The 24,089-nt window shown below is 40.5% G+C and overlaps 1 protein-coding gene across 8 annotated transcripts in view; it reads right to left on the bottom strand.

The window, feature by feature from the left end:
- Positions 1-21,111, bottom strand: part of myom2a (myomesin 2a) — a 64,120-nt gene extending 43,009 nt beyond the window's left edge. For 4 of the 8 annotated variants that reach the window (XM_057843037.1, XM_057843038.1, XM_057843032.1 and 1 more), the window contains exons 1-4: positions 20,950-21,111; positions 8,032-8,127; positions 1,618-1,762; positions 1,386-1,540 (exon numbers count right to left, since the gene is read on the bottom strand). In XM_057843037.1, the coding sequence (XP_057699020.1) occupies positions 1,386-1,540; positions 1,618-1,762; positions 8,032-8,127; positions 20,950-21,098 (545 nt within the window). In that variant the 5' untranslated portion in view covers positions 21,099-21,111. Of the gene's footprint in view, positions 1-1,385; positions 1,541-1,617; positions 1,763-8,031; positions 8,128-16,917; positions 17,058-20,949 lie in introns of all 8 variants that reach the window. The other 4 variants (XM_057843039.1, XM_057843035.1, XM_057843036.1 and 1 more) reach the window with 3 other exon arrangements.
- Positions 21,112-24,089: the final 2,978 nt, after the last annotated feature.

Here is a 24,089-nt window from a genome sequence, read left to right as displayed (position 1 = left end):
GGGCCTATCTCCGTCAAAGCTGACCGAGTGGAAACACAGACAAAGAGCTTATTACATTGAAAATTCTTGTGAATAAATGCTTACTTAAATCCCTGAATTCTTTATAGATCTGGACGTAAAACAGTCTCCATACTTGGTTAAAAGCAAAAAAAAAAAAAAAAACAGGATGTTAGCATTTATTTTATGTAAATATCTTGAATGTGCTGCTAGTCTTTAAGCCACTGTGGCGCCGCCTTATCACCACAAAGAGATATTCACGTTAAAAATTCTTGTGAATAAATGCTTAAATCCCTGAATTATTTATAGATATGGACGTAAAACAGTCTCGATTTTTGGTTAAAAGCAAAAAAAAAACGGGCAGTTAACATTTATTTTACGTAAATATGTTGAATGTGCTGCTAGTCTTTAAGCCACTGTAGCGCCGCCTTATCACCACAAAAGGCTTTTTAAGTTGATAATTATTATGAATAAATGCTTAAATCCCTGAATTCTATATCGATATGGACGTAAAACAGTCTCGATTTTTGGTTAAAAGCAAAAAAACGGGCAGTTAGCATTTATTTTACGTAAATATCTTGAATGTGCTGCTAGTCTTTAAGCCACTGTGGCGTCACCTTATCACCACAAAGAGCTTTTTACGTAAAAAATTCTTGTGAATAAATGCTTAATCCCCTGAATTCTTTATAGATATGGACGTAAAACAGTCTCGATTCTTGGTTAAAAGCAACAACAACAACAACAACAAAAACGGGCAGTTAGCATTTATTTTCCGTAAATATGTCAAATGTGCTGCTAGTCTTTAAGCCACTGTAGTGCCGCCTTATCACCACAAAGAGCTTTTTAAGTTGATAATTCTTATGAATAAATGCTTAAATCCCTGAATTCTATATCGGTATGGACGTAAAACAGTCTCGATTCTTGGTTAAAAAAAAAAAAAAAAAAAAAAAAAAAAACGGGCATGTAAATATTGCGAATTATGACGCCCATGCCGAAGCGGTTAATTTCTCCCATTGATTTTTTTCACAACGTTTCAAAATGCATGCATGGTAGGAAAAATATAATAATTACCTTGAATCCTCGAACACATCACTCCTTCCTGCGTGTATGCTTTCGTACTTTTTCAACCTAAATCTGGTGTTTGATCGTTGCATGTGTTTGAGAATAACTGCGACTGACTTTGACCGACTGAAGCAGAGTGTGGGACGGACCCTACTTGAAGGCGTGGTGCAATGTCTGGGAATTGTGCCCCGTCAATATCATTATAAAGTCTATGATATAGTATTACAGAACGTTACATATCATAAGACATTGTGAAATTATCTGTTCTGCAATAATCATGTCGTGAGATTCTAGACTCGTAAGTGCACATGGAGATTTTTTGAGACCATTTGACAACAGGCATGGGGGTCCCCAACACGGTGCAGAAGAGTTTGACAGGCATCTTCTCCCACACGGTGTGAGGTCGCAGGGCCACAATAAAGTCGGGCATGCGTGGAATCGCCTCCAAAACATCCACTTTCCTGTACATCTTCTGCTTCACCTGACGCACAAGATGGATGCTTTTTGAAACAGAATCACAGTTTTCATTTTTAGACCGGACCAGGTTGTCCTCCTTGCCTCTTTCTCGATGGCCAGACTATCAACTTGAGCCTTGGTGGAGATCCTCATTCTTTGGATTTCCTCCTGGATAGCAGCCAAGCCCTTTTCCACCTTTTTGCTCACTCGCTGGTACTCCTCAACTCCTTCTGTTTCTTCCCTGGTCCTACGGCATACAAACACATTATTATCAGACAATAAACATTACATGTTGCCAGTGTTGTTAATAACGGCGTTAGAGTATAATGGCGCTACCAACTGCATTATTTTTGTCAGTAGGGAGTAATCTAATTAATTACTTCTTCCATCTTTGCAAGGCCGTTATCGTTACTGAGGATGTGAAGGTGCACGTTACTCCAATTTGGTTGGATGATGCGGGAGACTCGGAGAGAGCAGAGCGGCAAGGGGAGGCAGGAAAGGGGGTTTTGATGCCGTTGCAAACTTGATGCTAGGTGGCTTGGAGTGTTAGCATAGCATTCGAGTTCTTGCTAACTTTAGCATTTAGTGTGGCAAGCGTCATCTTAAACTCTCGGGCAACTTTTTTTTTTCTTTTAATTTTGGACAGGACAAATTATGGACTGTTGTATTGTTGTGTGTGCATTATCATCACCAAGTGGGCGTTATCCTTGTAGATGTTACAACATAATAATGTTTTTGTTTTTTATTGCCAAAAATAGTCACTTGCCCTAAACCTTTCTTGAATGACGTACCCATAAACCTTGTGTGTATGTAATAACATCTAGAACAATGAAAAGTAACTTCAGTTACTTTGCCGAGTAATTGATTAGTTTTACATTGAGGTTACAGAGTTACTAAATCAATTATTTTTTGGGAGAAGTAATTTGTCACTGTAACTAATTACTTTTTTAAAGTGACAACACTGCATGTTGCATACAACAAAATTAGTATTGTGAATAAATGGCATCATAATTGGAGCAAACAGTATCGTGAATGTGAATTTTATCTTAATAAGAGGCAAACTTGCCTCAGGAAAAGTAAACCTTACCAAATAGCACCGTAGAGTAACTAATTGTAATGGGAAAGAACTCTAAAATAATTGTGTTGAATCAAATTGTGTCGCAATTGGAGTGGTATTATTGCATTGTGGAATGGAAGTGAATGGTTTCAAGCAGTACCGTAATATCCGGAGGACAAGCCGCAACTTTTTTCCTTCATTTTGAATCCTGCGGCGTGTGCACTGATGCAGCCAATTTATCGATTTTTCTAACGGCCGCCAGGGGCGATTGAGCTTAAAATGTCAGATCGAGACACGTGGAATAGATGTGTCGAGGAAGACGCTAGTTTGCACTATTACCGGTAATTTAACTTTGTGCTTTGTGCATGAATAAAAGTAGCAGACCCTCATCTTTGTGCATGAGTAAAATTGGCTGACCCGTATCATGGAAAATGCTAGAAGAAATGCATATGACATAGCTTTTAAGTTAAAAGCAACCATAGTGGCTGATCAAGAAGGAAACGGAGCTGCTTCATGTAAGCAGCCCTCAAGAGAACAAACTCCATTCCAGATGTGTTTTCTGGGGGCCCAAAAAAAGTGTTTGCAGCAACTTGACATTAGTGTGAATCATGCATTTAAAGTGGCACTCAGAGTTAAATGGGAGGCTTGGATGACCAGCAGCGAGAGAACGTTCACTAAAACTGGCTGCATTCGAGGAGCAACTTCTGCCATTAGATTCTGACAGCGTGGAGCAGTGTGAAAAAAAATCCACCATCACCAACGGTTTTCGAAAAGCCAGTCTGCTGCGTGGCGAAGACGACGGCACAAGCTCAGGAGTGAATTTGCCTCATTATGAGAGACATTGAAAGCGACAACGAAAGAGAGACTGAGAAGGTGCGTGGCAAAGTGTATCTGAGCCTATTCATATCCGACACGGAGGGTGAAGACTTTCATGGTTTCAGTGCAGAGGAGGAAGATGAAGATGGCTAACAAAGACTTTTATGTCTCTAATAACCAGCCCAGTTAGTGCTGTACTGCCGTGTTGCTGCTATGTAACTGCCGTGTTGCTGGTGCTGTTAGGTAAGAAGAGTTAAAGTGCTTGTGACACGAAAAAGCATGTTTATTTCATAATACACGCGGTATTTTATGCTCCTGAATGATATGGACCGCTTGGATGTGTGTGGAAGCGATCGCTATATCTATTTAGTTTTTTGAATCCCGCGCCAGGAAAATGAGTGACTTCCGGCTTCGGTCTCGCATTGAGGAGGAGGGCGCTGTGACGTGTACGGTAGAAGACGTCCTCTTCACGCTACAGTGTACTGTTGTGTATGAGGACGAAGGATTCAGCTGATTTTGCGGATTAATACTTTTATTTTTTGCATCACGCCAGCCAAACGGCTGCAGAAAAATCATTCTGTATGCGGGAGAGGCGTATGCGCCTTTTTGGAGTTTCAAAAGGTTCCCATTCACCGTGGATATTTACTGTGGGACCATTGGACTTACAAGGAAGTGAGTAAACATCTTGTTTTGTATTATGTCAAATACGAATACAGTGATTACAAAGTAAACACTATAAAATTCCTTTAAATAAAGGACTACTTACGTTTGATCATTGATAGGCATGTAAAAAGCTATCCTCACGCTCATTAGCAGTTAGCTGTTAGCACGTTAGCTACACAACAATTCCAGCCACCCTCCTCCAGGGAACGAACTGTAAATTGCTCTCCGCCGGGCGGTTTGCCGATCCGCAAAGAAACTCGACAACCGGGTCGTCATGTCAAATAATCCAGGCTAGTTATGTGTGATTTTCCACTTCGAAGACTTTGAAACATCCCTCGGTTCGGGTTAGCATGTCGGCTAGCTGTCACTCCTTCTGGTCTGTTTGCATTCTCCGAAGCCGGGGAAGGGAAATGACATATGTCCGATTTAGGTGTCATAAAATATCGTTCGGCAGGTGTGACAGTAAAGGTAAAGTCGACTGTTTTGACCATTATGGAGTAATTTTGCCATGTCGTCTTGAATAAATGGATTTTTATTATTTTATATTCCATTTAGCACAAGTTATTTGTCATGACCATGCCATTTATTTAGCAATTGGGGAAAGTACTTGGGTAAAAAGAATATCCTGTAAAAATATTGAAGTAAAGAGACAGAAACAATGACATTTTGCCGCTCTCTTCGTCGCGTTTTCCTCATTGTGAATAGTTCCCCCTCGACGGGCTGACTGGTCCTTCTCAAGCCATTTATATAGCTATTGGGGAAAAATACTTGGATAAAAAGAATATCCTGTAAAAATATTGAAGTAAAGAGACAGAAACAATGACATTTTGCCGCTCTCTTCGTCGCGTTTTCCTCATTGTGAATAGTTCCCCCTCGACGGGCTGACTGGTCCTTCTCAAGCCATTTATATAGCTATTGGGGAAAATACTTGGATAAAAAGAATATCCTGTAAAAATATTGGGAGTAGAGAGACTGAAACAATGACATTTTGCAGCTCTCTTCGTCTCGTTTTCCTCGTTCTGAACAATTCCCCCTCAATGGGCTGAATAGTAAAACCGATGAGCCTAGTCTACCGCTGACGTCATCCATCTGTTGGGGACGCTAAAGCCCTATAATTGTAGGCGTGGCTAACCGGCAGATTAAAAGACTAATTTCTCGTCATCTGCGCTTTGCTAAATTGTTGTATATGGTCGAATCGTCTCAAAATATGATTCTAATTCACATAATAATGCCATTTAAGACTTTTTTTCTGGTGTCGTATGCTCTTTAAGGTATGTTATTAAAATTTAGAAAACTAAGTTGTTGTTGTTTTTTTTTTTTTTTTGTAAATATCTCATGATACTATGTGTGCACATGCAGCTTACAGACAGGAAAGGCTTATGTAGGTACAAAATGGTTTTTCCTTTAAAAATGTACTGGGTGAGGCTTGTAATCAGGGGCGCCCAATAGTCTAGAACTTTCAGTAATTGGAATTCTAAATTGCACTGAGTCATATCAAATAAGAATTTAGGTGTTTTGCATTGCACGGTCTCTGAACAGGAGTGAATATTATTGTATGGCAAGTGAAGTGGATCGTATCATAACCGCATATTAGGATATCACAAATGGAGGTAGTGTTGTCCCATTGTAATTAGAAAGAATCATACTATTATCCAACAGAATCTATCTGTCTGTCAGTCTGTATGCCTGTTTGCATGTATGTTGGCAATCTGTTCTTCCAGAGTTTATATTTGTTTAAACAATTAATCAAGACATTGTCTCACAATCGATATAATCTGATATTAATCACACGCAAATAATAGTTTTGTCTCGACCACCAGGCGTTGCCATCGCCACGAAAACCGACGTGTCCCCATTCATTGAAACAAACAGCCACCCATTGATTGAAAGAATGACCTTACAGTATATGTTGGATAAGCTATGACTACTACTATTAATTAATTAATCTAAATCAGGTAAAAAAAAAAACACAAATTCAAATACAATGCAATAAAAAAAAATACAATACAACAAAAATACAATTCACAGTGGAGTGAATTTAATTTTACTGTAGCAGATTGGCATTGTAGCTGGAGTGAATGATACTGTATTCCATAGGAATTACACTGCATAAAATGAGAACGCAAATGTAGAGAAAAGTGTGTCATAACACAGCTGGATCAAATCATACCATTTCATACTTAGACTGAAACATATAATTTCTTATCATTAATCAAATTGCATCACCAATTTTAGATAATAGAATATACAGTGTATCACAAAAGTGAGTACACCCATCGAATTTCTGCAGATATTTAAGTATATCTTTTCATGGGAAAACACTGACAAAATGACACATTGACACAATGAAAAGTAGCCTGTGTGCAGTCTTTATAATAGAGTTGATTTATTTTCCCCTCAAAATCACTAAAAATATAGCCATTAATATCTAAACCCCTGGCAACAAAAGTGAGTACACCCCTTTGAAAAAACGTACATCCCTAAATGTCCAAATTGAGTACTGCTTGTCATTTTCCCTCCAAAATGTCATGTGACTTGTTACAGGAGTGCTGTCAGCATGCTGCAGAACCCGCCCGTCTCATCAGACCATAGGACATGGTTCCAGTAATCCATGTGTTTTGTTGACATGTCTTCAGCAAACTATTTGCGGGCTTTTTTGTATACCGTCTTCAGAAGAGGCTTCCTCCTGGGGTGACAGCCTTGCACACCAATTTGATGTAGAGTGTGGCGTATGGTCCAGTCTTCGAGAGCCCCTATCCAGCTTGTTTTCCATTTCTCCCTCCTACAACACACCTGACTCAAATAATCAGGATCATTATAAGGCTCCTGCAGAGCTTGCTGATGAGCTGATCATTTGATTCAGGTGTGTACAAGGAGGGAAACATGGAAAACAAGCTGGATAGGGGCTTTAGAGGACCGGACTTGGGCACCCCTGGTTGGAGCACTAACAGGCTGACACCCCACCTCTTCAGTCTCTGCAGCAATGTTGACAGCACTTCTGTAACGAGTTGCATGACATTTTGGAGGGAAAAGGACAAGCAGTACTCAATTTGGACATTTAGGGATGTACGTTTTTTCAAAGGGGTGTACTCACTTTTGTTGCCAGGGGTTTAGATATGAATGACTATATTTGGAGTTATTTAGAGGGGAAAATAAATTAACTCCATTATATAAGCTGCACACAGACTACTTTTCATTGTGTCAAAGTTTCATTTTGTCAGTGTAGTCCCATGAAAAGATATACTTAAATATCTGTAGACGAAATGCGAGGGGTGTACTTACTTTTGTAATACACTGTAATATTATGAGCTATTTGTATTCTATTGCCTCAGAATTTGAGCAAATTGTATACTGTAATATTGTAGAATTACAGTAATTTCTATCGTATCACAATTTTCATACATTTTATCACATCAAATCATAATTGGAGTAAAGTATGGTGGGTTACAATAGGATTTTTTTTTTTTTTTTAATGTAGTTTGATTGTATGGCATCTTTGTATTGAGTACACATCCATGATGGCGATGCAAATCTTTAACGACATGAACACTTTCAACTAATACTTGTCCAGTTGGTGGTCTTGTATTTAAAACTGAGCAAGAGGACTCCTGTTATTTTACTTGATTTCAGTCAGACTACAGTTGCAAATATTAGGATTTAAGATTTGCTTGACAAGACATGCCTTTAAATAAATAAATAAAAAACCTTTTAGAAAAACGCAGATACTGAGTACAAAGTGGCCAGATGTGTGAATAGGAGTGGCTGAGCAAAATGAATCCACTTCACTTAGGACTTCCAGTAACTGACTCATGCCATGACTTGGCTGAGTTTGAAAGTTGTAGTTCATGAGTTTTAGACTGCTGAATTACTTCCACCTATGTTACATAGTAAAAGAGCAGTATGACCGGCTCTCTAATCCGGGTCAGCTAGGTTTTAGTTTACAGCTCAGAATAGACCGACATGACATGAGTCATTCTCACCTCTGCCGGAACACCGGGATGGTGTACGCTGGTTCCGCCATCGCCTCTGTGGCAGTGGCCTGCACCTGACTCGCTGACTTGGAACTTGACTTCCTGCTGACAGGGGAAGCAAAAACGTTTGCTTTTTGTTTGACAAATTGTTATTCAAACATTATGACCCTTGCAACCAATCTGATTATGTAAAGAAAATATTGCGGACCCATGCTGTGAAATATTCTTTCATTCATACACCGTACCGCTTATCCCCATGAAGGTTGCAGGGGTGCTGGTGTTTATCTCAGCTGACTATGAGCAAGAGGCGGGGTATACCCTGAAGTGGATGGCAGCCAATCACAGGGCACAAAGAGGCAAAGACATTCTCTCCTAAGGACAATTTGGAGTGTTCAATTAACCACCAGTATGATGCATGTTTTTGTGACAAAGGCATAGGTTTGGTATCAACCTTGGTAGGGATGCTACACCAGCATAACCTGCATGTACACTATTTGCTGGGGACAGGACAAACAAGAAAGTAGAAGAAATAAAGAAGAAATAGTTAAAAATTGAAATAAATAAATGTTGAAATAATAAATATACAACGGAAAAATAAATAAATGTTGAAATAGATAAATAGATAAGGGAATAAATAAATAACTGTTGAAAAAAATAAATAAAAATAGAAATAATTGTTGAAATAATTAAATGTAAATTGAAATAAATAGACATTGAAATAAATAAATATTAAATACATAAATATGATTTAAATAAATAATACATTTTGAAATAAATAAATTAAAAAATATTGAAATAAACTAATAAAAAATATTGAAATAGAAACATTTTAATACACATTTAATAATTTATTTAATTCTGTATTTATTTATTTAATTTTTGCACTCCTTATCCTTCATACTGGTTGTGGCCGAAAAGGACTTCTAATATCCGTCCTCTTCGACGGGGGCGAAGGAGGCGGCATGTATTTCTGTCGTGGTTGTGTGTGTGCGTTTATGTTGGGAGGGGAAATAAGGGAGTGTCTAGTCATCAACCAATCAAACGTACGTTTGAGGAGGGGAAAATGGACCGATACATTGAGCAAGAAAAAGGGGTATGGCAGTATGGAAAAGTATCTGAACCTTTTGGAATTTCACATATTTCTGCATAAAATCCCCATCAAATGTGATCTGATTTTTTTCAAAATCACACGGATGAAAAAAACAGTGTCTCCTTTAACAAAAACCAACCAAACATTTATAGGCTTTCATATCTTAACGAGGATAGTATGCAAGCAATGACAGAAGGGGGGAAAATAAGTAAGTCACATTTAATATTTTGTGCCCCCCTCTTTGGCAGCAATCACTTCAACCATATGCTTCCCGTAGCTGCAGATCAGTCTGGCACATCGATCAGGACTAATCTTGGCCCATTCTTCTCTACAAAACTGCTGTACTTCAGTCAGATTCCTAGGATATCTGGCATGAATCTGGCTTTAGCTCATGCCATGGCATCTCAATGGGGTTCAAGTCTGGACTTCGACCAGAACGTGCATTTTGTTCTTCTGAAACCATTCTGAAGTTGATTTACTTCTGTGTGGATCATTGTCTTGTTGCAGCATCCATCCACTTTTTAGCTTCAACTGTCTGTCAGGCGACCTCAGGTTTTCCTGCAAAACATCCTGATAAACTTTGAATTAATTCTTCAATTAAAAATGTCAAGTTGTCCACACCCTGAGAAAGCAAAACAGCCCCAAATCATGATGCTCCCTCCACCATGCTTCACAGTGGGGATGAGGTGTTGATGTTGGTGAGCTGTTCCATTTTTCTCCACACATGACGTTGTGTGTTACTCCCAAACAATACAACTTTGGTTTCATCAGTCCACAAATATTTTGGCACAACTTCTGTGGATTGTCCAAGTGCCTTTTTGCGAACACTAAGCGAGCAACAATACTTTTTTTTAGACAGCAGTGGCTTCCTTCATGGAGTCCTCTCATGAACAGCATTATTGGCCATAGTTTTACATGTAGTAGATGTGTGCACAGATATATTGGACTGTGCCAGTGATTTTTTTGGAGACACTCTAGGGTTCTTTTTAACCCCTCTCTGAGTATTCTGCGCTGAATTCTTGGCGTCATCTTTGGTGGACGGCCACTCCTTGGGAGAGAAGCAACAGTGCCAAACTCTCTCCATTTATAGACAACTTCCCTGAATGTCGATTGATGAATATCCAGACTTTTAGAGATGGTTTTGTATCCTTTCCCAGCGTTATACAAATCAACAATCCTTGATCGCAGGTCTTCAGGCAGCTCTTTTGACCGAGCCATGATGCACATCAGACAATGCTTCTCATTGAGACAATTCTTACCAGTTGTGTGCTTTATAGTGGGCAGGGCAGCTTTAAACCACTCATCGGTAATTGGGCACAGACCTGACTTAAATTGTTTGGTAAAAATTCAATGGTTTCAATTGCTCTTGAAGTCTCCTTAGGCAGAGGGTTCACTTACTTATTTTCCCCCCTTCTGTTATTGTTTGCATGCTATCCTCATTAAAACATGAAACCTATGTTTGGGTGGTTTTAGTTAAAGAAGATACTGTCTTTACATCTGTGTGATTTTGACAAAGATCAGATCACATTTGATGGTGATTTTATGCAGAAATGTGAGAAATTCCAAAAGGTTCATATACTCTTTCATACCACTGTAAATATAAGTCTGAACATAATGAAAATTATTCACTTCATAATGGAAGGGTCAATTCTATTCATACAACATATGAAAAAACAAACAAAATGAACTAAATAACTGAAGTCATTAAATAATGCAAATAAGATTGCTTAAAAGTTTGTAGGGACAATTTGAGCATCCTGAAAAGTTGGTAGGGTTTTGTCCCAACCGTCCCTATGCAAACCTACACTCATGCTTTGTGATGTGGGGACAAACTGGAGTATGCAGAGAAAATCCAGGGGAGAATATGCAAATTCAACACAGGAAGACCGGTGCCAAGGGTTAAAAGCCTTGATCTCATATCCTTGGTGCTTTTGGTGGAACAATTGTAGAATACTGTGGAAGGAAAGTGGGCTTTGTTGAATTGTTAAATAACTTTGTAGAATTATCATAGAAGACTGGACAAAAAAGCAGAGAAGTTCCGACTAGATATAGTCGGACTCTCCTCCACACACAGCTTGGGTTCTGGTACCAATCCTCTCGAGAGGGGTTGGACTCTCTTCCACTCTGGAGTTGCCCACGGTGAGAGGCGCCGAGCAGGTTTGGGCATACTTATTGCCCCCCGGCTTGGTGCCTGTACGTTCGGGTTTACCCCGGTAGACGAGAGGGGAGCTTCCCTCCGCTTTCGGGTGGGGGGACGGGTTCTGACTGTGGTTTGTGCTTATGCACCTAACAGCAGTTCAGAGTACCCACCCTTTTTGGAGTCCTTGGAGGGTGTGCTGGAGAGCGCCCCCTCTGGGGACTCCCTCGTTCTTCTGGGGGACTTCAACGCTCACGTGGGCAACGACAGTGAGACCTGGGGGGGCGTGATTGGGAGGAACGGCCCCCCCGATCAGAACCCGAGTGGTGTTTTGTTATTGGACTTCTGTGCTCGTCACGGTTTGTCCATAACAAATACCATGTTCAAACATAAGGGTGTCCATATGTGTACTTGGCACCAGGACACCCTGGGCCGCAGTTCGATGATTGACTTTGCAATCGTATCATCGGACTTGTGGCCGCATTTTTTTGACACTCGGGTGAAGAGAGGGGCGGAGCTGTCAACTGATCACCACCTGGTGGTGTGTTGGCTCCGATGGCGGGGGAAGATGCTGGCCAGACCTGGCAGGCCCAAACGTATTTTGAGGGTCTGCTGGGAACGTCTGGCAGAATCCCCTGTCAGAAAGAGCTTTAACACCCACCTCCGGCAGAACTTCTCCCTTGTCCCAGGGGAGGTGGGGGACATTGAGTCCGAGTGGGCCATGTTCCGCACCTCCATTGTTGAGGCGGCCGATCGGAGTTGTGGCCGTAAGGTAGTTGGTGCCTGTCGTGGCGGCACTCCCCGAACCCGCTGGTGGACACCAGCGGTAAGGGATGCCGTCAAGCTGAAGAAGGAGGCCTACCGGGCCTTTTTGGCCTGTGGGACTCCGGACGCAGCTGACATGTACCGGCTGGCCAAGCGGACTGCAGCTTCGGCGGTCGCCGAGGCAAAAACTCAGACATGGGAGGAGTTTGGTGAGGCCATGGAAAACGACTTCCGGACGGCTTCGAGGAAATTCTGGTCCACCATCCGGCGTCTGAGGAGAGGAAAGCAGTGCACCATTAACACTGTGTATAGTGAAGATGGGGTACTGCTGACCTCGACTCGGGACGTCGTGAGTCGGTGGGGAGAATACTTCGAAGACCTCCTCAATTCCACCGCCACTAACCCTTGGAGGGAGCAGAGTCTGGGGACTCCGAGGTGGGCTCTCCAATCTCTGGGGTTGAAGTCACTGAGGTTGTTGGAAAGCTCCTCGGTGGCAAGGCCCCGGGGGTCGATGAGATCCACCCGGAGTTCCTAAAGGCTGTGGATGTTGGGGGGCTGTCATGGATGACACGCCTCTACAACATCGCGTGGACATCGGGGACAGTGCCTCTGGATTGGCAGACCGGGGTGGTGGTCCCCCTTTTTAAAAAGGGGGACCGGAGGGTGTGTTCCAATTATAGAGGGATCACACTCCTCAGCCTCCCCGGTAAAGTCTAATCAGGGGTGCTGGAGAGGAGGGTCCGTCGGGAAGTCGAATCTCGGATTCAGGAGGAGCAGTGTGGTTTTCGTCCCCGCCGTGGAACAGTTGACCAGCTCTACACCCTCAGCAGGGTCCTCGAGGGTGCATGAGAGTTCGCCCAACCAGTCTACATGTGTTTTGTGGATTTGGAGAAGGCGTTCGACCGTGTGCCTAGGGGAGTCCTGTGGAGGGTGCTCCGGGAGTACGGGGTACTGAGCCCCTTGTTAAGGCCCGTTCGGTCCCTGTACGACCGGTGTCAGAGTCTGGTCCGCATTGCCGGCAGTAAGTTGAATTCGTTCCCAGTGAGGATTGGACTCCGCCAATGCTGCCCTTTGTCACCGATTCTGTTCATAATTTTTATGGACAGAATTTCTAGGCGCAGCCGAAGCGTGGGTGTCCGGTTTGGTGGCCTCAGCATTGCATCTCTGCTTTTTGCAGATGATGTGGTGCTGTTGGCTTCATCAAGCCGCGACCTCCAACTCTCACTGGAGCGGTTCGCAGCCGAGTGTGAAGCGGTTGGGATGAAGATCAGCACCTCCAAATCCGAGACCATGGTTCTCAGCCGGAAAAGGGTGGCATGCCCTCTCCGGATCAAGGATGAGATCCTGCCCCAAGTGGAGGAGTTCAAGTATCTTGGGGTCTTGTTCACGAGTGAGGGTAGGAGGGAGCGGGAGATTGACAGGCGGATTGGTGCAGCATCTGCAGTGATGCGGACTCTGCACCGGTCCGTTGTGGTGAAGAAGGAGCTGAGCCAAAAGGCGAAGCTCTTGATTTACCGGTCGATCTACGTTCCTACCCTCACCTATGGTCACGAGCTGTGGGTTGTGACCGAAAGAACAAGATCCCGGATACAAGCAGCCGAAATGAGTTTCCTCCGCAGGTTGTCTGGGCTCTCCCTTAGAGATAGGGTGAGAAGCCCAGTCTTCCGGGAGGGGCTTGGTGTCGAGCCGCTACTCCTCCGCGTTGAGAGGAGCCAGTTGAGGTGGCTCGGGCATCTGGTTCGGATGCCTCCTGGACGCCTCCCTGGAGAGGTGTTCCGGGCATGTCCCACCAGCGAGAGGCCCCGGGGTCGACCCAGGACACGCTGGAGAGACTATGTCGCTCGGCTGGCCTGGGAACGCCTTGGAATCTCGCCGGAGGAGCTGGCTGAAGTGGCTGGGGAGAGGGAAGTCTGGGCTTCCCTGCTAAAGCTGCTGCCCCCGCGACCCGACCCCGGACTAAGCGGAAGATAATGGATGGATGGATGGACTGGACAAAAAATAAATTAATGGGGAAAATCACATATAAATTTTGAAAATTGTGAAATACTTCCACAAGACTGTAGGAAAATCATACAACATTGTGGAATCGTCACAAAACATTGCACATTAGGTGCCGGAGACTGGAATAAGAGTAGAACAACGTGTAATTAATTTTTCAAAGTCTGCAATTATTTAGAATATTGTGTTACAGAAAGTGGTGAGCATCAAAGGCTTGTGAGCGCATTCTGAATGATCTGTTTTGCATTGTGGTCTTGCAGGTTGTCATGCAAAGTATCTACTTCACCTCAAGGGCAACTTTTATATCAAAGACCTTAACTCATTGGCTGCCATTGACGCCGATTGAACTGGGAGCACCGATGCGGAATGATTGTGTTTCAGTGTCATTGACAGTGATGGACGTCAAATCCATTTGACCTGGGAAGGTTGGCTGAAATCATTCGCCAAGTTCAAATGAATTGTATGTCTGTTGCCATCAATGGCAGCCAAAGAGTTAACTACTAAGTGCAGCCTGCAGCCATATTCCCAATAAGTCAACTGAAAGTTATCCTGCCCAAGCATTGCATGATTTCAAGGCACAAAGCTAAGCATGAAGTCTCACGCCAACAACAACCAGACACGTAGTGGAACCTCTAAATTTGCATGATTTTAAGACACAAAGCTAAGCATGAAGTCTCACGCCAACAACAACCAGACACGTAGTGGAACCTTCAAATTTGGTGAGGAAATTTTGTCCAAATAAGACTGAACCACTGGTGTTTTTTTATTTGGCTTTGTAGAGCTATTTTGTAACACCCTTCAAAATATATATACAGTGTATCACAAAAGTGAGTACACCCCTTGCATTTCTGCAGATATTTAAGTATATCTTTTCATGGGACAACACTGACGAAATGACACTTTGACACAATGAAAAGTAGTCTGTGTGCAGCTTATATAACCGAGTTAATTTATTTTCCCCTCAAAACAACTCAGAATATAGCTATTAATATTTAAACCCCTGGCAACAAAAGTGAGTACACCCCTAGTGAAAGTTGTCAATATTAACAACATGTCAACTGTCAATATTTTGTGTGGCCACCACTAATATCCAGAACTTCCTTTATTCTCCTGGGCATGGAGTTGACCAGAGCTTCACAGGTTGCCACTGGAATGCTCTTCCACTCCTCCATGATGACGTTGCGGAGCTGCCGAATATTTGAGACTTTGCGCACCTCCACTTTCCGCTTGAGGAACCCCCAAAGATGTTCTATTGGGTTCAAGTCTGGAGACATGCTTGGCCAGTCCATCACCTCTACCCTCAGTCTCTTCAGTAAAGCAGTGGTCATCTTGGAGGTGTGTCATGCTGGAACACTGCCCTGCAACCCAGTATCTAGAGGGAGGGGATCATGCTCTGCTGCAGTATTTCACAGAACATGTCGGAGTTCATGTAACTCTCCAACACCTGCAGCACTCATGCAGCCCCAGACCATGACATTCCCACCTCCATGTTTGACTGTAGGCATGACACACTTATCTTTGTACTCCTCACCTGGTTGCCGCCACACATGCTTGAGACCATTGGAACCAAACAAATTAATTTTGGTCTCATCAGACCATAGGACATGGTTCCAGTAATCCATGAGCTTTGTTGACATGTCTTCAGCAAACTGTATGCGGGCTTTCTTGTGTACCGTCTTCAGAAAAGGCTTCCTCCTGGGGTAACAGCCATGCATACCAATTTGATGTAGAGTGTGGCGTATGGTCTGAGCACTAACAAGCTGACCCCCCACCTCTCCAATCTCTCCAGCAATGCTGACAGCACTCCTGCGACGATCTTTCAAAGAAAGCATTTTGATGTGACGCTCAGCACGTGCGCTCAGCTTCTTTTGATGACCAACCCAAGGCCTGTTCTGAGTGGACCCTGCTCTTTTAAAACGCTGGATGATCTTAGCCACTGTGCTGCAGCTCAGTTTCAGGGTGTTGGCAATCTTCCTGTAGCCTTGGCCATCTTCATGTAGTGCAATAATACGTCTTTTTAGATCCTCAGAGAGTTCTTTGCCATGTGGTGCCATGTTGGAACTTTCAGTGACCAGTATGGGAGAGTGTGAGAGCTGCACTACAAATCTGAACACACCTGCTCCCTATGCACACCTGGACCTACCACTAATAAGTCACATGACATTTTGGAGGGAAAATGACAAGCAGTACTCAATTTGGACATTTAGGGATGTAGTTTCTAAGGGGTGTACTCACTTTTGTTGCCAGGGGATTACATATTAATGGCTATATTTTGAGTTATTTTGACTGGAAAATAAATTAACTCTATTATATAAGCTGCACACAGATTACTTTTTATTGTGTCAAAGTGTGTCATTTTGTCAGTGTTGTCCCATGAAAAGATATACTTAAATATCTGCAGAAATGCGAGGGGTGTACTCACTTTTGTGATACACTGTATATATAAACTTTTCTGGTTCTCTATTCTAACTTCTTTATGGTGTCCTCGAGTGTCCGAATGCCAGTATTAAGTAAACAGGAATATTACAATAGAAAAACAATAATTATTTTACAAGTTGTGATCACACCTATATTTGGGTTATAAAATGGCCTATCTTAGAAATATAAAAATGAAACATAGTTTCATTAAAAAAAAAGATTTCCCAAAAAGTAAATTTGATATTCTGGTTCCTTAAAAATGGTTTGGGAAAGGGTAGTGAATGTTAACAAGATGACATGTACATATGTGCGGGATGTGTTTTCATGTTTATTGTGTTCTACTTTGGAGATTCCACTGTGTATTTTAGAACCCTGTCACTCTAAAAACACTTTCGCATTGAGTTATATGATAAGGGTCATAAAAATAAGAAACAGGTATGCGCAAGTTGAACGAAGCCAAGCAGCGAGAGGCAGCGTTCTACTGTACCTTTGTGACGTCTGCTCAGAGACGATACGCTTTGTGCTGTACTGATACGCAAAATCACTTTTCACTTCGCTGCTGCGTTTCCGCTTATACCAGGGAATTACTTTGGAAGTCATGATGGGCTTGCTGGAAGGGAAGTAGACCTTGTTTGTGAACAAGGAGGAAAGGAATAGAAGGGAAGCAGGAAGGGAAGGGGTAGGGAAAGGGAAGGACAAGTCAAAGAGAAAGGAAAATGAAGTTCAAGAGAACAGGAAGGTCAAGGTAAGGACAGGTCAAGGGAAAGGGAAGGAAAGTTCAAATAAAGGGAAGGGAAAGTTAAGAAGAAATGAAAAGGAAGTTCAAGAGAACAGGAAGGTCAAGGGGAGGACAGGTTAAGGGAAAGGAAAGGAAAGTTCAAGATCGAGGGAAGGGAAAGTCAAGGGGAACGAAAAGGGAAGTGCAACAGAAGGTCAAGGGAAAGGTTAATGAATGTCAAGGTCAAGGGAAGGTCAAGGTAAAGGTAATGAAGTTCAAGGTCAAGGGAAGGGAAATTCAAGGGAAGGACAGGTCAAGGGTAAGGAAAGTCAAATGAAGAAAAATAGAGGGGAGGGAACCAAAAATGTGTTAGCCATTAAATCACCATCATGTCTTGTATAGACAACCAGAACAGTCCAAATACGATTGGTACAATAACTTGAGAATGAAATGACCTGGACGAATAAGAAAATTCACTGGCATACAGCATAATCAACATCATGATAAAGAAGAAGCAAAGATGGTTGTCTTTTGTTTGTGTTGCTCCTACATGTGCATCAAAGTAACACTTTCTCAAAGGTTTACAATAATTGTAACACCGCTGCTAATTTCTGCTAGCTTGTGCATGACTTTTATGATTACATGCTAAACATGTGATTTTGAAGGTTGTGGTCTTTTTCTTTGTTTTTTAATTTACAATAAACTGCGAGATGTGAAAAGCCTGAAATAATATAAGGTAAAATGTATTAAACTAAATTATCAGGAAAAAAATATTTATACATTCATTAAACGGCAAACATTCAGTGCTAAAGACGCCTTTTTGCGGCTTATACATTTGCAGTTGTGGGAGTTTCTGACTCTACACAGACACACCCGCTTGATGATGTCAGTGAAGAACCATTTTGGATTCAAGATTAGATCAGGTTTTGACTTCACATATAAGTGTAATGAAGGTAACCAGAGAATATGGCGGTACTTAAAGGTCAGAAGCCGGACAAGTTGAAACATTTTACACTTAACAAGACAAAGAATATGTATGGTATTTGCTGAGTATTTGTTGTGGTTGTTAGTAGACAATTATGTGTGTCATAAATGTGCGAAAGTGCCACTCAGATATCTCTATATACATTATTTTGTTATTCTTAAAAATTGGGTTTATGTTAGAGGTGTTACAAAGTCACTATCCTGTTCCATGTTTCATTACAAAAAAAAAACAAAAAAAACAACAACAACCATTAGAGATGTCCCGATCAATCGAGATCACGTCATTTTCAAAGTATCGGAATCGGCAAAAAAATATGGGACATGCCTTATATATACATTTTTTTTTTTTTTAATTACCGGTAAATCGTTTTCTAATTGTATTTAACATTACAGACATAATATGTTACACTCATCCAGAGTCTTTAGTTTAGGCTTAAGGTGGGGTTATCAAATTTATCCCGATAACGCCGGTAATTAATTTTTTAAAAAATGTATCACGTTAAAATATTTTACGCAATTAATGCATGCGCTTCACGACCCACTACGCATTGTCGCGCTCAATCTGTAATGGCGCCGTTTTACCTATATAGAGAGCTAAAAGGCAGCGTAAAATGAGTAGAGTGAATTTTTGCAGCCTTTGGAGCCTTTTTGAAGTTGCCTAAAGCCTTACAATCCCTCTCCCTACGATGAGAAATATCGTGGGAAGCAATGTGGGAAAGCAAAGGAAGTATTTGATCTTTTTCTTAACACCCTATGTTATTTCCCAACGCAGAGAAAATATATCAATTGGTAGCAGTACGCACAGTCATGGTTGCACTTCCCATCATGCATTTGGGCATGGCTACAGTATCATTTACTGAAAGCTCAACAAATACACTAGATGGCAATATTTAGTCACAATATACAAAGTCACATTTATCCTATATCCGTGGATCCCTCTCACAGAAAGAATGTTAATAATGTAAATGCCGTCTTGAAGATATATTGTCATAATAAACAAATACAGTACTTATGTACTGTATGTTGAATGTATATATTCGTCCGAGTTTTATTCATTTTTTTCTTAATGCATTGCCAAAATGTATATGATCGGGAAAAATTATTGGGAATGATTGGAATTGAATCGAGAGCAAAAAAAGCAATCAGATCGGGAAATATCGGGATCGGCAGATACTCAAACTAAAACGATCGGGATCGGATCGGGAGCAAAAAAACATGATCGGAACAACCCTAACAACCATTGTTAGGTTAAAAATGTCATTGGTAATCATCAACTTTGAACTTCATACAACTTCACATTCATATCAGAGAAGACAACTGATCCCAGTTCTCCAAGAGCTGCGAAAATGGCTCTTTTGTAAACACACACAAAAACCGAATAACTGAGCTTATACGTTTTTTTTAAAAAAATTCTGTCTCTTAGGACAGCTTCACGAGGCAACATTCCTTCATCAAAAAGAGACAAAAGTCAGCTAATTTAACTTAGCCACACGAATATTCAAATTTGTTAGTCATATCACATCATATCTATCCTAAGTGGACCCACATAAACGTTTCAAGAAAGCAGTGCTATTTTTTTGCCAGGATGCTTTCTTTTTAGGTTCTGTTACGCCAATTTCCCCAATGTGTTCTAACTTATATCATTTTTTGGGGAAGATTTAGTCAGCAAAATATAAAATGTAAGCATCAAAAGTCTGAAGAAGCTAGAGAATGTCAAATAACATACAGAATGTCAGCCATTTTCCTTTAAAGTGGCGATTTTGGCAATTTCGCCAATCGTCTGATAACTCAACACATAAAGCTGGATTCTCTTGGAAACCTTAAATTTGACGTAAAATTTAAATGATAAACTCTACAAGATGACAGTTCGCATAAATGTATGACTTAACAACATTAGATTTCATTGATATGTCTATCATGAGTAGACCTGCAACAAAATTCTGTCAGCCTTCTGCTAAGACCGGCTTGACGGCACTTGAAATGTTTGGCCTAACGACCTTGCAGTGCTAGGCTATGAATAGCTTGCACCCATCAGTCGTGATTGGATAAGTGGAAGGGGGAATAGAATAGTCATTAACACTGCAAACCCCCTGAATACATATCAAGAGGTTAATCCTTATATTATACTAGGGATTTATTCCCTCCCCCACGTATGATAAACAGATGTGCTTGTGTATGTGTGTACATGGAATTTAGTGAGAATGGGTGGGTAAGGCGACTTACGGTATTTTGAATCCTAAATAATATCACAAAGATTGCTAACACTGCAAAAGTAATTTTTAATTTGCAAAATGAAAAGGAAAGAGCCTGCTCTTTCCCAATATATATATATATATATATATATTATATATATATATATATATATGACTGGTCAGTTTAACACGCCACATTACAGAGGATTAAAGTCTCAAGAACTTGTGATCAATTTGACATGAGGCTGTTTAAGCTGTTAAAAAAATTAAGAAATACATTGGGGATATTTAGGCAGTCAAAAGAAAAGAAAGCATCCAACACATTGACTTTTTTAAGAATATATTTTGGTATTTGGACAGTCGAAAACAATGTAAGTGGCACATAGACACCTATGATATTCTGGTAGTTGGAAGTAAATTTCTTAGTAAACTAGAAGGCCCAAGGATTTTTTTTATTTTAGTACGAAACATACAATCCATACATTTATTGCTGATCAGGTGTCAGCAACTGACATATAGACTTCTATTTATAGTCCTTTTTCTAGCTGTTTAAATTGCAATGTCAACAGTAGGGTTAGTGGTACATCTGTGACAATTCCAGGCTGACACAAAAGTGAGCACTTACCCCCGAGAGATTAAAAGAGTGCAAAGCAACGGCAGCGTTGGTGGCGTTGGAGCGGGCGGACGTGGCTTGGGATACACTTTGCTGATGGGAAAGAAAACATTAGCCACATTAGCCCTACACCGGTCAGGGGCATGGCGATCCCCTTCCATCCCATGTATGGATGTGCCTGCGACTATATATAGCATTTTCCTACAAATTCTACTCCTTTTCCAGTTGGAACTGCTTCATTGAAACAATTTTTAAGCTATTTAATTAATTATTTAATTCATTAATTATCTTCCCTCCTCCCCCAGAAAGAAACAAAATAGCAGTTTACCCCTTTTATATTTTCCTGGGTGGTCATTCTCAAAAATACTTGAATGAATAATTTCCACATATAGTTGTATATTTACATTTAAACAGGTAATTTTTTTTTTTACATAAAGATATAGAAATCATTTATTTGTAAGAAGGTGGCAAAAGCCTGATGAAACCTTTTTAGGTTGCTGGACGTTCAGGGGGCATCTGTCCTCCTTGGCTGCACACTTGTGGACAGCAGTCAGTTATTTATAAACTCCTGAGACACTTGAACACTCCTCAAGTCTAACTGTACAAGTACAAGAGAGAAACTTAACTTTCAAGTACAGACAGTAAAGTGGAAAAAAACCTGGCTTATTCGGACCAATCGGAATTGATTTTCCTTTTTAAAATTCTGTACCAAATGTCAGTTTATCACAGCAACATGAAGCAAGACATGAGACAACATGAGACGCCATGCCCAAAAGAACACACAGAATTTCTATTTTTGCTCCAAGTGGCCATGTTAGTCTAATTTAGGTCATTTTTACATCTAACTTCACGGATAGACGTTGAAACAAGTTTATAATGTCTTTGAAGAATGGCAAATTGTATTTTATTTTTAGAAAGATAAATCATTCTGAAAAAGAAATACAATTTGCTATTCATATATAGACTTAAAAAAGACAACAACCTTGAAGGTAATTTCACTTGTGTGACATTAATGACTGTTTATAATTAGTAAAAAAAATGTAACACTTTATATGACAAGTAACTAATTTTGGTCATTAACAAAAACTTAAATGTTAACAATTATAATTATACTATAATATTTCAAATGAATCATTATTGTATTTTTTAATATTATTTGTTATAATAAAAAATACATTTATAAATCCAACTAAATTACCGTAATTTTCGGACTATAAGGCGCCCCTGTCTATAAGCCGCCACCCACCAAATTTGACACGAAAACGGCATTTGTTCATTAATAAGCCGCACTGGACTATAAACCACAGCTGTTGTCACTGTATTATGGGATATTTACACCAAAAGATATTAACCGGTAACATTTTATTTGACAGCAGCATCATATAACTGCCATAAGACCAAATGAACAACCATGAAGCATCGAACCAATTGGCTGCAAAGCTTCATTGCTTCAGGAAGCTTCATTTGACCATCACTGCTTACTTGGGGGAGACGGTCAACCTCTGCTGCCAACATTGTTATTGTCCAAAATGCCTCCTAGCATGCATTGCAGGGCTACAGATGTTAAAACCAATCAAAATACATGTTCTGTGCAATTTTTTTTCTTCAGTTACTGTTCCAGTTGTTTCATTAATTGCTAGTTATGGTATTTGGTAAAACCTAATTCGACAGTGGCGCCATAAGACTGTCATAATTATGACATGACTCTCTCATTATCATTAATGAATGGTTATAACAGATGTCATTTAGTGTTATCCGGCAAATTATCTCTTTTAAATGGATGTAAAAGATCCAAGCTATACATAAATGGAGTTAGTGCCTTAATTGCCGGATGACATCTGTCATCAGCATTCAGTAACGCCATTGTCATGTCATAATTATAACGGTCTAATGACGTCGCTGTCAAATAAAGTTTAAAGCCACACTGGACTATAAGCCGCAGCATTCAAAATGAAGGAAAAAAGTAGCGGCTTGTAGTCCGAAAATTACGGTAGTAAAATTAAAATAAATAAAACCAGAAATACACTGCTTACAGCTCAGAGTAACACACTTAAATTGATTCTTTTGTTTTTTTCCCCTATAATATGTAACTCAATGCATGCCATTGATGGCAATAGACGTCCAATTCATCTAAACCAGGAAGACTGGCTGTAAATAGACATTTTTCAGTGTCGTTGACGGTGCTAGACGCCCGATCCATTTTGACTGTCAAAATAGATCAGACGTCAAGTGCCGTCAATGGCAGCCATTGAGTTAATGAGGTATTTTCATTTTTTAAATATTTTTTTAATCATTAAAGGATCAGCATTAAAGGGTTAGTCATTTTAATGCAGCTACTCAGTGGAATTTGGTTTATGCGGACAAAAAACGTGCCTTTATTAAAAAAAAAAACAACAACAACAAAAAACACTGCATGACAATTTTAGTTTTAGTTGACATGAAAATATAAAACTCAACAATGTTAAAAAAATAAATAAATAAAATCTTCTCAGTGTATGCATTGATTTAATTATTGAAATAATATTGGCATAAACATTAATGTAAATGCATTAAAGCCCTCTAATTTAGCATTGTGTTTAGGCCGACTGTATTTTGTGAATATTGGCTCATGTAGTCGTCCAAGCGCAGTCACAATTGTTTTGGATGGAACGCTGCTTCCACCAAGTGGTGAGCATTGCATCAAAATCTCTGCTTTGAAAATCACGTTCCAAAAGACCCAAAAAATCCGAGACCCGACATAGAAAACAACTAAAACACTTTTTCATCACATTGACTTTTTGTCTTGCAATGTTGATGTCAAATTATTGCTTGAATTTAATCAAGTGATGTCAAATATCGCTTTGTTGAAAAAAAAAAAGGCACATCTGTGTGCAAAATCTCTATCACCACTGATTTATGGGAGTCGCAGTAACACAAGCAGTGTTCGCTCTTACACTTTAGTGTAATAGCCAGGGGTGAAAGTGGCTAGAATTTCTTGCCGGAACTCCCCGACATGAAGGTTGCCAGAAATTTTATTTTATTTTATTTTTGTGTGTGTGTGTGTGTGTGTGTGTGTGTGTGTGTGTGGGTGGGGGTGGGGGGGGGGGGGGGTCAAACCTCTTAAACTACTGAAAGGCAAAGAAAACTGTTTTAGCACAGTTATTTCTACAACA

The sequence above is a fragment of the Corythoichthys intestinalis genome, chromosome 8 (assembly GCF_030265065.1).
Source record: "Corythoichthys intestinalis isolate RoL2023-P3 chromosome 8, ASM3026506v1, whole genome shotgun sequence".
Classification (NCBI taxonomy): Eukaryota; Metazoa; Chordata; class Actinopteri; order Syngnathiformes; family Syngnathidae; genus Corythoichthys; species Corythoichthys intestinalis.
This window is presented reverse-complemented; position numbering and strand designations above follow the sequence as displayed.